Consider the following 14,014-nt stretch of genomic DNA (forward strand, 5'->3'; position numbering starts at 1 on the left):
CATAGCACAGGGAGATCAGCTCAGTGCTTTGTGACCACCTAGAGGGGTGGGATAGGGAGGGTGGAAGGGAGACGCAAGAGGGAGGAGATGTGGGGATATATGTATATGTATAGCTGATTCACTTTGTTATACAGTAGCAACTAACACACCATTGTAAAGCAATTATACCCCAATAAAGATGTTAAAAAAAACACAACTTCCTTGCTTCCAACTTGCCCCTCTACAATCAATCCTCCACATATATCAACTAGAGTCATCCTTTAAAGATGTAAAGATCATGCCCACTTAAAAACCTTGGACAGCTTCCATTGTAGTGCCATAAAATCCAGCACCTAGCCTGGCCCTTGATCTGTGTGATCCTCACCTCTCTGACCTCATCTTTTATACTCTCCCCCTCAATGACTGCTCTACAGCCCCACTGGCTTTCCTTCACATTCTAAAATGTGCCAAGCTCTTTCCAAATTTAGGAATTTACACATGCTTTTGCCTCTTCTAGTGTGTTCCCTGACTTCCATCCCCACCCAGTCCCCATGACTAGCATCTTATTTTTCTACAGAGTTCATTGGCTTAAACATCACCTCTGCAGAGGGTCCTTCTATAAGCAATTTGTCAAAAATGTTCCATCTCTAATTAGAGCTCACATTTGTTTTCTTTAGTACTTTTTTAAAGAACTTATAATTTGTAATTGTATATTTATCTGTTGATATGGTAGTACTAATATATATATTTTTAAATTTATTTATTTTATTTATTTTTACTTTTAGCTGTGTTGGGTCTTCGTTGCTGCGCGCGGGCTTCCTCTAGTTGCAGCGAGCAGGGGCTATTCTTCGTTGCAGTGCGCGGGCTTCTCATTGCGGTGGCTTCTCTTGTTGCGGAGCACGGGCTCTGGGCACGCAGGCTTCAGTAGTTGCGGCTCGCGGGCTCAGTAGTTGTGGCGCACGGGCTTAGTTGCTCCGCGGCATGTGGGATCTTCCTGTACCCAGGCTCGAACCCATGTCCCCTGCCTTGGCAGATGGATTCTTAACCACTGCGCCACCAGGGAAGCCCACTAATATTTTTAAATACTTCCCAGTTTATGTTTCTTTATCAGTCTTTCTCTCTCTGCCCCCAATCTGCCTTCTAGACCCAGAAAGTAAAAAAAAGAGAACAGGTACTTGACGTTTTTAGTGAGTCAGTAGACTTGGAAATGAAGCTTGGAGGAGAGAGAGGGTTATCTGTTGGGCTGGCTAAAAAGTGCCTTTGATTTTTAAGTAAAAATAAAAGACACATTTTTCATTTTCACCAAGAACTTTATTGAACAATGTATTCACCCTCTTATTCCACTACCTTCTGCCATTTTTCAGGCAACTTAATAATTCCATCTTCCCAAAACTTATCTTTTTGAGCAAAGAACTGTTCCAGGTGTCTTTTACAGTCTTCCAGGGAATTGAAATATTTTCCATTAAGAGAATTTTGTAAAGACCAAAATAAATGGAAATCTGAAGGCACAATGTCTGGTGAATACAGCAGATGAATCAGAACTTCCCAGCCAAGCTGTAACAGTTTTTGCCTGGTCATCAAAGAAACATGCGCTCTTTTGTTAACCTGATGGAAGATTATGCATTTTCTGTTGACTAATTCTGGACGCTTTTCGTCGAGTGCTGCTTTCAGCTGGTCTAACTGGGAGCCGTACTTGTTGGAATTAATCGTTTGGTTTTCCGGAAGGAGCTCTTAATACAGGATTCCCTTCCAATCCCACCATATATACATCACCTTCTTTGAAGACCGGCCTTTGATGTGGTTGGTGGTGGTTTATTTCTCTTGACCCACGATCTCTTCCATTCCACGTTATTGTACAGTATCCACTTTTCATCACCCGTCTCAATTTGTTTTACAAACGGAATGTTTTCGTTACGTTTAAGGAGAGAATCGCGTGAGGAAACACAGTCAGAAAGGTTTTTCTCGCTTAACTTATGTGGAACCCAAACATAAAAGCGATTAACATAACCAAGCTGGTGCAAATGATTTTCAACACTTGATTTGGACATTTTGAGTATGTCAGCTATCTCCCTTGTGGTATAGCGTCGACTATTCTCCATTAATGTCTCGATTCGATCACTATCAACTTCAACTGGTCGGTAGAGCATGGAGCATCCTCCAGCGAGAAATCTCCAGCACGAAACTTCACAAACCACTTTTGACACATTCGATCAGTCACAGCACCTTCTTCATACATTGCACAAGTCTTTTTTTGCGTTTCGGTTGCGTTTTTACCTTTCTTGAAATAATAAAGCATAATATGCTGAAAATGTTGCTTTTTTTCCTTCCACCTTCAATATTAAAATGGCTACACCAATTTTGATAAGTTTTTTTATAATGCACGCTGATGTGACAGCTGTCACATACAATCTAACAAAATTGTTTTGAATGAAGTTAAAGACAACTAAGTGCTACTACAGCCACCTTACGGAAAAAAACGAACGAAACTTTTAGCCCACCCAACAGACTCCTTTAGCTCCTTGTTAGCTTGCTAAATGCTAGGTGTGAGCAACTAAACCTATAATTCTATATAAGGATAGTCTAATAAAAAAAGAGGAATTGAAGAGAAACTCAACTCCTTCTAAGCCCCGGGCAAGTGTAGGAAGAAGAGACCTTAACAGATAGAGGGAGGAGGATTAAGATGCTGGATATTTAGGTCTCGAAACCTCCGCAGGCCTCAGTTAGATTAGGTGCGGGTGACACCAAGCACCCAATCTAGGGAGCAACTGCCCACTCCTCCCAATTTGGCGGGATGGCAAGGAGATCACTGAGTAGGGGATCCCCCACATTGACTTGGACACCCAGCATCATGAACAGGGTAGGATGGCATGTCCAGACAGAGAACATGTAGCTTGCACTTCTAAGCCTCCTTTGTTTCCTGTATAGAGTGAACATTTTGTTGAAGGCTGGAGATTCAGCCGAGGAGCATCCTGTGGGCATGCAACAGAAACAGGAAGGGATTTCCTGGGCCTTGTCAGCAGATATGGGACATGATGCTGTCTCAGAGGCCTGCAGCTAGAGAGAGAAAAGGGGGGACCAGTTCAGGGAGAAGGGCCAAAAGAAAAGGTTAAAGGGATCATAGACTGCAGAGAGCAGCCGATGCCTGCAGGATGGACCAGACCAGTCACTCCTTATGGAATTCCTCATCATTCCATTCTGAGACTAGAGAAGGAGGGCACAGTGGGGTCCAAAGGATCCTTCACTGTGCCAGTACAACTCACAAAAGACTTTCACCCAACATAAATCCTGATACCACCTTGGAGAGGAAGACAGAGGGAGTAGGAATAGCCTAAAGATAAGAGAGACTGACTTATTATCCATAAAAGACTGAGGATTACCTAAAAAGGGTGGTTTAAAATATTGGAATGGGCTAGGTTATAAATGGCATTGTACTAATTTTCTTCTACTAGGTGGGGCTTTGAGAATTTGTTATAGAACTATAAAAGAGCTACATTTTCCCCCTGCTCCTATGAGTTGTAGCGGATAAATTTTGTCTCCCTCTTACGTTTGCTATATATATCGTATGAGGACAGGAGTCACACTGTCACATCTCTTGCTCTTGATATACTGCTCATATATAGTGAGTGTCCAACAAATCTTTGCTGAATGAATGAATGAACATTAGTCAAGAGTTCTGCACAGACATTTCTTAGACAACCATTAAGGAAAAGAGAATGTTCAACCAGCTATTTATGTCTAGGAGAACTGAGTGTCTTAATTAACCCGGCAGTGTAATGAAGAGAAAAAGCATTAGAATTAGATCTGATTTCTACCTCTGGTTCTGCCACTAAATATCTGTGTGGTTTGGAGTAAATCTTAGATTTTGTTTCAGATATCAGTGTATGAATGTAAAATTTAATCTCAGCTTCTTCAGTAATTTTTATAGCTGTTAGTTTCCTAATGGGCTCAGTAAACCTTTTCCAACCATCTATTTACTATCTATTTATTTAGATTAATAACTTTTGAATGTCAGCTTTTCAGAAGGAAGATGTTTTCTAATAAATGTAGTTATATTGCCAGCCACTATTATATAAGAAACAAAAGCTTTTGTTCTGGTTCAGTTATATTAATTACGGAAAACTGGCAATAACTCAAATTCTTTTCCTTCTGAAATGACCTTACCTGGGTTATCAGTAATGGCTACCTAGTGATATCCAATCACTATTTACTTCATGTCCTTACCCACATATCCAGGTGGAATTTAATGACCCAGTGCTGGGCTCAAGAACCTGACCAAAGACCTACTTTCCATAAAATTCAAGAACAGCTTCAGTTATTCAGAAATTTTTCCTTAAATAGTATTTCTCAATGCAGAGGAGAAACAAACCCCAGTGGAGTCATAAATGAAGCCTTTGAAGGTAAGTTTGATTCTTCTTCAGAATTTTTAGGTTTTCTCTACAGTGTGAACTGAATAAGGTTAAAATGGGATGTACATGGAAGACATCTTACAGTGCGTAAGAAGAATAATATACTGGCACCGTCCTCATAATCAAGTATTTATTATACTCCTCTTTGAAAATAATTTTGATTTGTTCATTAAATTAGAAAAAAAAGAATAATGGTATGGCCCCTGGATTTATAATTTAAGATAGTAAGGATGAGAATTAACATGTTAGACTATATTTTCATGAGGCCTGTTCTCTCCGCCGTCCACCCCTCAGGCCAATTTGTACCTCAGTGGCAGAGTTGAGTTAATTATAGTTGATGGTACATTATCGTCATTGGTCTATGCAAGACTTCTCGTTCATTTGTTTGTTTAGTCCCTTTATCTCCATATTCCTCTTCTGTTCTATTTCCTCCCTCCACCTGCCAGGCAGCCATACTAATGTCTTTAATGTGTATCTTTTAATTTGTTGTATATTGTATGCATGGATACTATAGTGTTATGTAATGCTTCTTTTCTTTCTTTTTCATTAAGTACTGTGTTTTTATGAGTCATCCATGTTGCTATGTATATATCTAATCTGGTGCTTTTAACTGCTATTTAGTTTGCTATGATTATTGTAGTGGGTCACACCTTGTTAAGGTCTACTGTGATTCCACTACAGTATTTTGGTATTAAAACACGGTAGTCACTTAATTCATTTCCAAAATCAGATTTACAATACATTTGCCTAATTGGCTGCAGAAAAATAAATTTAAAAATGATCCTTTCCAGCTGCTCTTAAACTTCATCCCATTATTAAAAGTTCATAGGACCCTTTGTTTTTTTTCAAATGCAAACATTCTTGCTTAGAAATAAACCTGGCAAGATGGACCATGACTCAGAATCCCTCAGAAATTAAGACTCTCTGTCTCTGCACTGATTGATTACACAATGGCTGATGGTTGCCCTGGAGTCATCTCTCTACAGTGAGACCTTCACCTTAAGTGATGCACTTGACTAATAATAGCAGGGAAAAATACGAAGCCCAAGGACGAATATCTGCTTGTCTTGTTTGCTGTGTTTCTGACTATACATTTTGAGTAACTTTGGATCCATGACATGAATGGAGATAAGACTCTGATCATGAGACTTCTTTAACACAAACAGCTAAGTGACAGATTGGAAAGGGCTGTGCTTGCTTTGAGCATGCATCCTGATCCTCATCAGAATAAGCCTTGTTAATAATCTCACATTGGCTCTACCTGCCTTCTCATCATGGAACCGAGCTGATTCTAGGAGTGCCAATGGTTGAGCCCTTAAGAGTTATAACTGCAAGGTAACCCCATTTTTCTGGAGGGTTCTATACGTATACTTGACTGTGTGAAGATCACCCAGGTTAAGAAAAAACATACCTATAAGCCATTCTACATACAATAAAATCCTTCTCATTTTCTAAACGTTTGCTTAATGTATTCCTTTGAATGAATTTTTGGGAAAACTTAAAAAATTATTTCAACAGATACCTGTTGACTTTTGTGCAAGTCCTAGTATAGTGGTAAGCACCTGAATTTAATGTGTACCATTGGGATGCTTTAAAGAAAAAGAAGAGGCAAGAATATTTCTTTCCCTTGAGAAACTAGAGTCAGTTTCTTTAATCTTGTATGTAATGTTTAGTAGTGAGCTGTTCTTCTACTGGTGATTTTGAAAGTTGTCCCTGTCATAGGACTGTGTCTCTATCCACAGGAAAGGTGAGTGTCACCAGTCCACTACTGAATAATACTGTTTTGCTCAAGCCATTTGAATCTGCCCCCGCTTGGCCTGGTTCTTATTGGTTGTAACTTCACATACGGAAACTTTAGAGGAACAACAATCTGGGGTGGTTCGCCAATATGTAAAATGAAATCTTTTGTTCCTGAGGTAGATGAATGGCAGGCAGTAGGTGGGTTGAGTTGACTGCATAGATGTCTGAAAGGCAAGCAGAGCATGGTTTTGCTTACTGGGCACTGAAAGCATGATTTCCTTACTAAATTACTGCTCAGATCTCTAGAAGGCAAAGCTTAACTACTAAGCCTCTGATTCAGATTTCCATGTGAATATCATTTTTGTGGGCTTTATAAAATGAAACCCAATCATCATCTTTTCAAAGGTTTAAAAAAGAATTTTTATGTCATTTTACAATCAACCAAAAAAGTGACTCCTGATTCTTTCCGATTTTTCTTCTAACTTTCCTAGTAATTAATCTCTGTAATAGTTCTTGCTATATTATTTTTATAACTGTATTTAAAGATCTCTATTAGAAAAGTAATTTATGTTTATTGTTTAAAAAACATATAAAAGTATCTAAGCAGCGTAAAAAGTTAGACTCTTACTTCTTCCCTGTCCTTACTCCCCGTGCTAGCCATTGTTTGTGATTTGATTATATATTTCCAGATCTTTTATATGCATATACAACCACTGACAGATATGTTCATTTGCGTATGTTTGTATACATACACACTGGCTGGTGGTCTAGAGGAATGAGTGAGATGTAGATTCTCTGGTCAGTTCTCCACCATTTTTCTTTTTTTTAACAAATGAGCTTATTTTTGAGGATTTGGTGAGCAGATGATTTTAAACTACATCTTCTGACAGAAGCCAGGAGGCATTCTATGTTGCCATTGAGAGGGAATTCATGTTCTGTGGGAGTCCTGTGGCAGCATGCCAAACCTACACTGTACAGCAGAGGGAGAGTCAATGAAAGCCACTGAGAGGTTAATCCTAAACTGAGTCCTGTAGGGGCGTGAGAAGAAGGTATCTCAGGATAGAGGGAGCAGTATGTAGAGAGTCAGGGAATAATAGAGAATGGGGGTTCACAGAACTGCAGGTAGTTTATCACACTTGACGGTGGGAAATGGCAAGTGATGAAACTGGAGGAACAGTGGTCACACAAATCACATAAGAAATGAAAATTAATGAAAGCTGAAATAATGAATGGTGACAGGTATAGAAAGCAGGATATGGAAACCAGACTTACCACAGGGGTAGATGCTAGAGGATTTGGCACCTAATTGGGTGAAGAAGAGAGAGGAGATGATGGTGAATCCCAGTGATTTGAGAAACTAGGTGCAAAGCTGTGCTGTTCCCAAAGGCGGGGGGCACAGGAGGAGGGACAGCTTTACGCATGTTTGGTTTGAGCTGAATGTGGGAAAAATGAAGAAGCCCAGTATTCAGTTGGAAATACAGGTAGTTGAAGTCAAGGGTGTAATTGAGGTGATTCAATTAAAGTGTATAGAATTAGAAGAGAAGTAAACAGTGGATGGGACCCAGAAAACAGCCAATATATGAGGGAATGACAAAGAAAGACGGTGGGCACTGAGAGGAGAAGTCAGAAAGGGAAGAGGAAGGCTGTCATGGAAATCCAAAGGAGAGAGGCTCACAGACTTGAGAGTGGTCAAATGCTGCAGAGATAAAGAGTTCCATAGGGTTGCGAGGAATTTACAGTTGACTTGTGTTATATTTTAAAATTCAACTCCTCACTCACGGAAGCCTTTCCTTCTAATGTGTACAGACATTTTATATAAAAATTACGGAGGCTGTCATAATGGGTGTTAGAGGGCCTGAGAGCTTAGTTTTACCTTAGGGTCTACCAGAAGTCTCCATCAACCCTTAAGAAAATCTTTTCACCATGTAGCATTACCTAGTTCATCTATGAGACCGAGGTAACAGTACGTATAGAGAACAAAACTCTTTTTATGAATGGCTTTTAATTGCAGTATTAATTAACTTTATTTTAGCACTTTTTTATATATCACTTGTGCTGTGTGGGTTAACTCATTGAATCCTCACAATAGCCCTATGAAGTGGGCTTTATAATATTACCGTTTTACAGCTGAAAAGATTGAGGTTAGTAACTTGCCCATGGTCATCCTGCTGAATGGGGCTGGAGTAGGACTCTATTCTAGAGCCTTTGCCCTCATCCTTCACAGAGACGTGGCTATGGTTAGAAAACTGCTCCCACACTCTCCCCACTTTGTTTTCTTTGGTGTGCTGATTTATTTAGGTGCTAAGTTGTTGAAAGTCTGAATTAAAATTCTAAATAATATTAAAAAAAATAGAGAAGCAGACATAATGAGGCAGAATAAGGATGCAGGAAGAGGTTAACAGGGAATATAATCAAACTCTGATAATTTAGATAGAAACAAGTAATTCTGTGCCATTGACAGATATATAATTTTGGTACAAGAGAAATTCACATTCTGAGATTTACAATGAATGTAATTCCTGATGATAAGGAATGGAAAGAGATATGGGGATCACCAAAAATTTTGATAATTCGATGTAACTGAACAACAGTGGCAGAGAAGAGAGAAGAAATAGAATGAAAAGCAGAGTTTGCATATTCGCAAAGGATAGAAATCATGGAACAGTCTCTTCAAGGCAAGCCTAAACTTAATTACCTTTTAAGTAAGAGAGAATGTATTTAATAATAGTTTGCTGCTTTGCAGACTGGTGGGCATATTTAACAAAACTGTAAGAAGTCTTCTTTGTTATTGTAGGAGATATGTAAGAAGAGAGGAAAGCCACTGGGAGGACTTTTTTGAAAAAAAAAAAAAAAAAAAAGGCATTAGGATTTCAGGGAGCAATAATACCATGCCTACGCTATGGTCCTACTGACCTAATGGGGTGGAGAGGGGAGAGAGAGAGAAGATTAGTAACATATCTGGGGATCTAGTAAAAATATCCCAGTGACTTCATCCAAACATTTGTGTAAACATCACCTCATCAGTCCCAGAGAGTTCTACAGGAAACAAATCTAAATGCTCTTCTGCTGTTCTAAACATAGCCAGTCAGCCAGCATATGTCTTGTCTGTAAATATCCTGTCTTACTTGGAAGTCTTTATTTTAATATTTCCCTCTTAAACCAAGGATTGCCAAGTGCATGCCATCTTTGCTCAGGATCTCTCTCTGCTTTAAGGACCTGCAGGTTTTCTATACAGTACTTTTTAAACCAAAATAAACAACCCGCCCCATCTCTCATAATTACGCAATAAGAAAATGTACTAATTGCTGAAAGCTTGCCAGGGTCAAGTTACTAAATATTGCCCTAAGTACTATGAACCAATGAAATAGTTAGCTAATGGTTTTTCTTTGACATATTGCACCAGAATTTGTATAAAGAATTTATTTGCCTTATGTAAAAGATTTTTTTTCCAAATAACTCAACATAGGGAAAAAATTAAATCATGTTTCAGTAGAAAGTTTCCCAATATGCTATTTAATGGACTAAATGTATGGCAGTGAAGCAGCTGATAACATGAGTAGCTAGACCTATACTGTAGGTGTACATTTTTGTTGAAATTCTAAACTCCTTTAGCCTAATTTCTTTAAGCCCTTCAGGAATATCATCTTAATTTCCTCAGTAATCTGGGCTGCCAGGCAATTTAAAGTTAAATATCCTATTTCTTGCTATCATTTTTTGATATTTTCTATTGCTATTATCATGCATAGCAAGTTATCCTTATGAGTTTCTCAATGGCTATAAGTACATATTGACAATATGTTGGATCCTTCCATAGATATTCAGCACTTAGGCACTAACCAAACCTGACATCTGATAAACTTATTTCTGTGGGGGAGATATTTTACAACACTCTCTGACTATTTGTGTGGTTTGAAATATACTAGAATGATGTTTGAACAATGAAGAGGAACATGGGGTGATGCCCAAGAACCTGGGAGCCTGCAGCTCGGCCTTCTTGTTCTTCAGCAGTGGGGGGAGGGTCTGAACATGAAATAAACACCTAATAAGACAGAGCAAGGACAGTGATTCACATGCTTCTTTAATAAAATAAGCTTTGTAGTTCAGGTTTGGAACTTGGTAATGGGTAGATCCATTAAATTCCATCAGGGAATGATAGATGCAATGGTGCTTCCCTTAGTCCTTTGAAATTATTTAAATTTTCCCCATATTTCAATTTAAATAAATCCAGCCTGGGTGTAGGTCAGGGCTAAGCACAGAAGCTTGGCAGCCCGGCAGCCCTCACCCACACATTTGGATGCTCTTGTGCTGGAAGTAGGATGAGGAAAAAGGGAAGGACCTGCGTCTACTGACTGGAATGTTTCTGATTTGTAAAACGTGATGCTGTATGAAAGGACAGCAATATTTCATCCAGGTAGTAACACCCGGAGATTGGAAAGCATTGATAAAAAGCAAATAATTCCCACAATATACATTTGCATATTTATCTTGTTGATTCCCTAGAATTTTGCGGAATGTTTCAGAAACCCTGCAATTAGGTTTCAACAAGAATTCTTATACTTTTTTAAGTAAGAAGGTCAGCCTCTAAGTAGAGAAAGACAAAATAATATGAGCACAATTGTGAAGAAGGTCAAACTACCCTCTGGCTGGCCATCTTTCTACTGCCACGCCCACCTCACACACATGTGAGTCTGGAGTCAGTGCCTCTCAAGGACTCCTGCAGGGCACACTGCCCACCACCTTCTTGTCACACAGCACGGCAGCTCCACTCTCCCCTCAGGGAGGTGAACATGAGGACACAGACTAGAGCCAGACAGTTTAGGTTCAAATTCTAGTTGTGTGACCTTGGGAAAATTGTTAAACTCCTCTGTCCTCAATTTCCTCATCTGTTAAATGCAGATAGTGCCAGTACTGACTTAATAGGAGAAGAATGAGTTAATGTATGCATATCGCTTAGAACAGTGCCTGGTACGTAGTAAGTACTCTGTAAGTATTAATAACAATTATTATTATTATATTTCATATCAGTGCTTATCACCACCTGACATAAATTTAGTTTTGCACTAGTTTATTGTCTGTCTCTCCCCATTAGAACGTAAACCCCAAATAGCAACAAATGTGTTTTGTTCACTGCTGTATCATCAATACCTAGGACACAGCCTGGTGTGCAGTAGGCATGCAATAAATATTAGCTTAATAAATGATTAAATTACTTTATCTAAAGAAATACATCTTTAAAGGTAGGTATTTTAGCTGATGTGGCAAGATGAAAGGGTAAGCACTTCACACAAAAAGGGCCGCCCTAGGGCCACTTAATTCCTGTCACAAAGACCATGACCTGTTTCACCTGTTATGGCAGAGTTAATCACCTCTGTGCTCTCATCACTTTATGTATTCCTTTCTTACATATGCACACATGACCTTCCATGGTACTATTTCTGCTTTCCTACTAGACTGCAGTAGCGTCAAGGACAGGGAACATGTCTTGGACTTTTGTGTTCCCTTAGTGGTCATCATAAATATTTGCTGAACCAATGGGTAAGGCTGGTGTTGTTCTAATTCTCATACAGCCTGGATATTACAGATAAAGGAAACCAAACAGATGCTAGAATAACTTTTGTATTTTTTTTCACAGATGAAGATGGTCATATGATTTGTTTGAATTCAGATGACGTTATGTCAGCTGCTTTACTGGAAACCAAGAACCAAGAAGGGTTAAACTATATGGTACTTGCTACAGAATGCAGACAAGGTGAAGCAAATTCTGAGGGTCCTCTAAGCTCCAAGGCATCTGAGTCTTGTGGTCTGAGGAAAGAAGAGAAGGAATCACATGCAGACAAAGACATCTGCCAAGAAAAACAAGTGGCTTACTGCCCTCCTGGCAAGGCTGAAGGCCTGAACTATGCCTGTCTCACTCACAGTGGATATGGAGATGGGTCTGATTAATAGCTCTGTTAGGAAAATGCAGAGTTGAAAGAAACACTCCTCCCATTAAGTAGTCGCTGAAAGAAAGCCTAGTAGAATGATAGATGTTGTGGGTGGTGGTCTATGACTCTGAATTAACACAGGGAAGTTCCTGAGTTCTCATCTTGGCCCCAAGAGCCATTTGGTTTTAGTTGTGACAATCCCCATACCAACTGTCTAACCTTCAGCAGAATTCTGAGGTGAACCTTTGAGCATTTGGGAAAGCTTAGAAAGACTCATGAGTCTGGAAATGAAACTGTGATTCCTCACCCCGAGGTCCCCTAGGCTACTGCCCACCCTTCAGTCTGGGCTGTAAGAGAAACATCTTAGTTAGGTGGTTAAAGACTAAACACTTATGTTTAGAGACCTGAAGGAGGAGGATGAGAAGTGTGCTCAAGGGGCCAAAGGAACTACAGATTATCCCAAAAGGGACAAAGGAAGTGACTAAGTAACTCTACACATACAGAAGGTACTAGCACCTATGACACGAGAAGTCATTTGGAAAGCTATTACTACAACAAAATATTGTCCTTAATGACTACTCTAAAATACTTTGTATTTTGGAGACTTGGAACAGCAGCTTCAGTCATAATGACAATAGGACCATGAAGGTCTCTACATCCTAAAGTTTAGCATTCCACGATCTTTGGGTCATATAAAAATCACTCTGTGACTTGTGTGCTGTTACAGAAGTTAGCTAATATAAAGATGGTTTTTGTTTGCCATATCTTTTATACATAACATACTTAGGATTACATTTACTATCCAAGTGTCCTTAAAATTAAACATAAATGATTATATAATGTTAATTCAAGCTGTGTGATTTTTAGCAACCATACAAAATAATAAACACCTAAATGAGAACTATTAAAAATTAAATGAGAGCACCTAAATGAGAGCAATTAAAAAATTGCTGCAGAGAAACACTGATTTAAAGCCAGTTGTTTTTTTGCAGTTACCCATTTAAATCTGAAAGCCTCAAATGCTCTAATAGCAACACCAATGAAAGTATTGTGTGTTACTTAGTTGCAGTATACAGGATGTTCACGAGCTATAAAGAACACTTTGATCATAACATTTGCTAAAAACTACTGTGGAAGAGGAACACATATGTTTTCACCTTGGATCATTTAGTTCATTTTTAAATTTGACTACTGCCTGAGAACCTACACAGATGATAGCCTGTATGATGAGGAACACAGGGAGGTCAATGTGTCAATTCTGTGGCGAACAGCTCCCAAGTAAAGGTCCAGGATTTATGGCCACTCTGCCACATCTGTCATCTCACTGAACAAGGCAGAATATTTTCCCTCTGATCTTTTGACTTTCTAATGGGCACTGATCATTCTTTCTGTTAGCCCAGCATATGATGCCCTTTCCTGTGTTGGGGAATTCCTCTACCATTATATTCCGAGTGGGAGCTATGCTCCATTTGCTTCCCCAAGATCTCTCGCAGTAAGAAGGCAGGCAAGTGACCCTAGCTCCTACCACTCAGACACAGCCACCACAGGCTTCTAATTGAGAGCGAAGGAAGCAAAGAAATAGGAAGCACAGTGAGTCGTCCCTGGTGACGGTGGCAATTGCAGTTGGTCTAGCTCCCAGCATGCAGTGTCCAGGGCCAGGAGAGTCGGCAGAGCAAGTCTGGAGCCTGGTGCCTCTGGCAGCTGGGGAGGCCAGACTGGCCTGGTTCTGCTGTCTGCTTCTGGCCGGGCTCCTTGTTCCATAGCCTCTGAGTTGGGTTCTCAAGCCCTCCCAGGGATACTGTGACTTATCTCCATAGCCTTTCCCCCTCCCTGTATTTACATTTATTGATTCAATCCTTTAATAATTTATTCAACACATAGTTATTACATGCCACGTTCTGTTCCAAGCACTAGAAATACAGCAATGAACAAAACAAAATCCCTGCCTATATGGAGTGTAGTTCA

The 14,014-nt window shown here is 39.5% G+C and overlaps 1 protein-coding gene across 1 annotated transcript in view; it reads left to right on the forward strand.

The window, feature by feature from the left end:
- ROS1 (ROS proto-oncogene 1, receptor tyrosine kinase) overlaps nucleotides 1-12,795 on the forward strand; it is a 123,245-nt gene extending 110,450 nt beyond the window's left edge. Inside the window, exons 43-44 of the mRNA XM_055087538.1 lie at nucleotides 4,213-4,376; nucleotides 11,758-12,795. Coding sequence (XP_054943513.1) covers nucleotides 4,213-4,376; nucleotides 11,758-12,068 — 475 coding nt within the window. The 3' untranslated portion in view covers nucleotides 12,069-12,795. The remainder of the gene's footprint in view (nucleotides 1-4,212; nucleotides 4,377-11,757) is intronic.
- Nucleotides 12,796-14,014: the final 1,219 nt, after the last annotated feature.

The sequence above is a fragment of the Physeter macrocephalus genome, chromosome 10 (assembly GCF_002837175.3).
Source record: "Physeter macrocephalus isolate SW-GA chromosome 10, ASM283717v5, whole genome shotgun sequence".
Taxonomy (NCBI): domain Eukaryota; kingdom Metazoa; phylum Chordata; class Mammalia; order Artiodactyla; family Physeteridae; genus Physeter; species Physeter macrocephalus.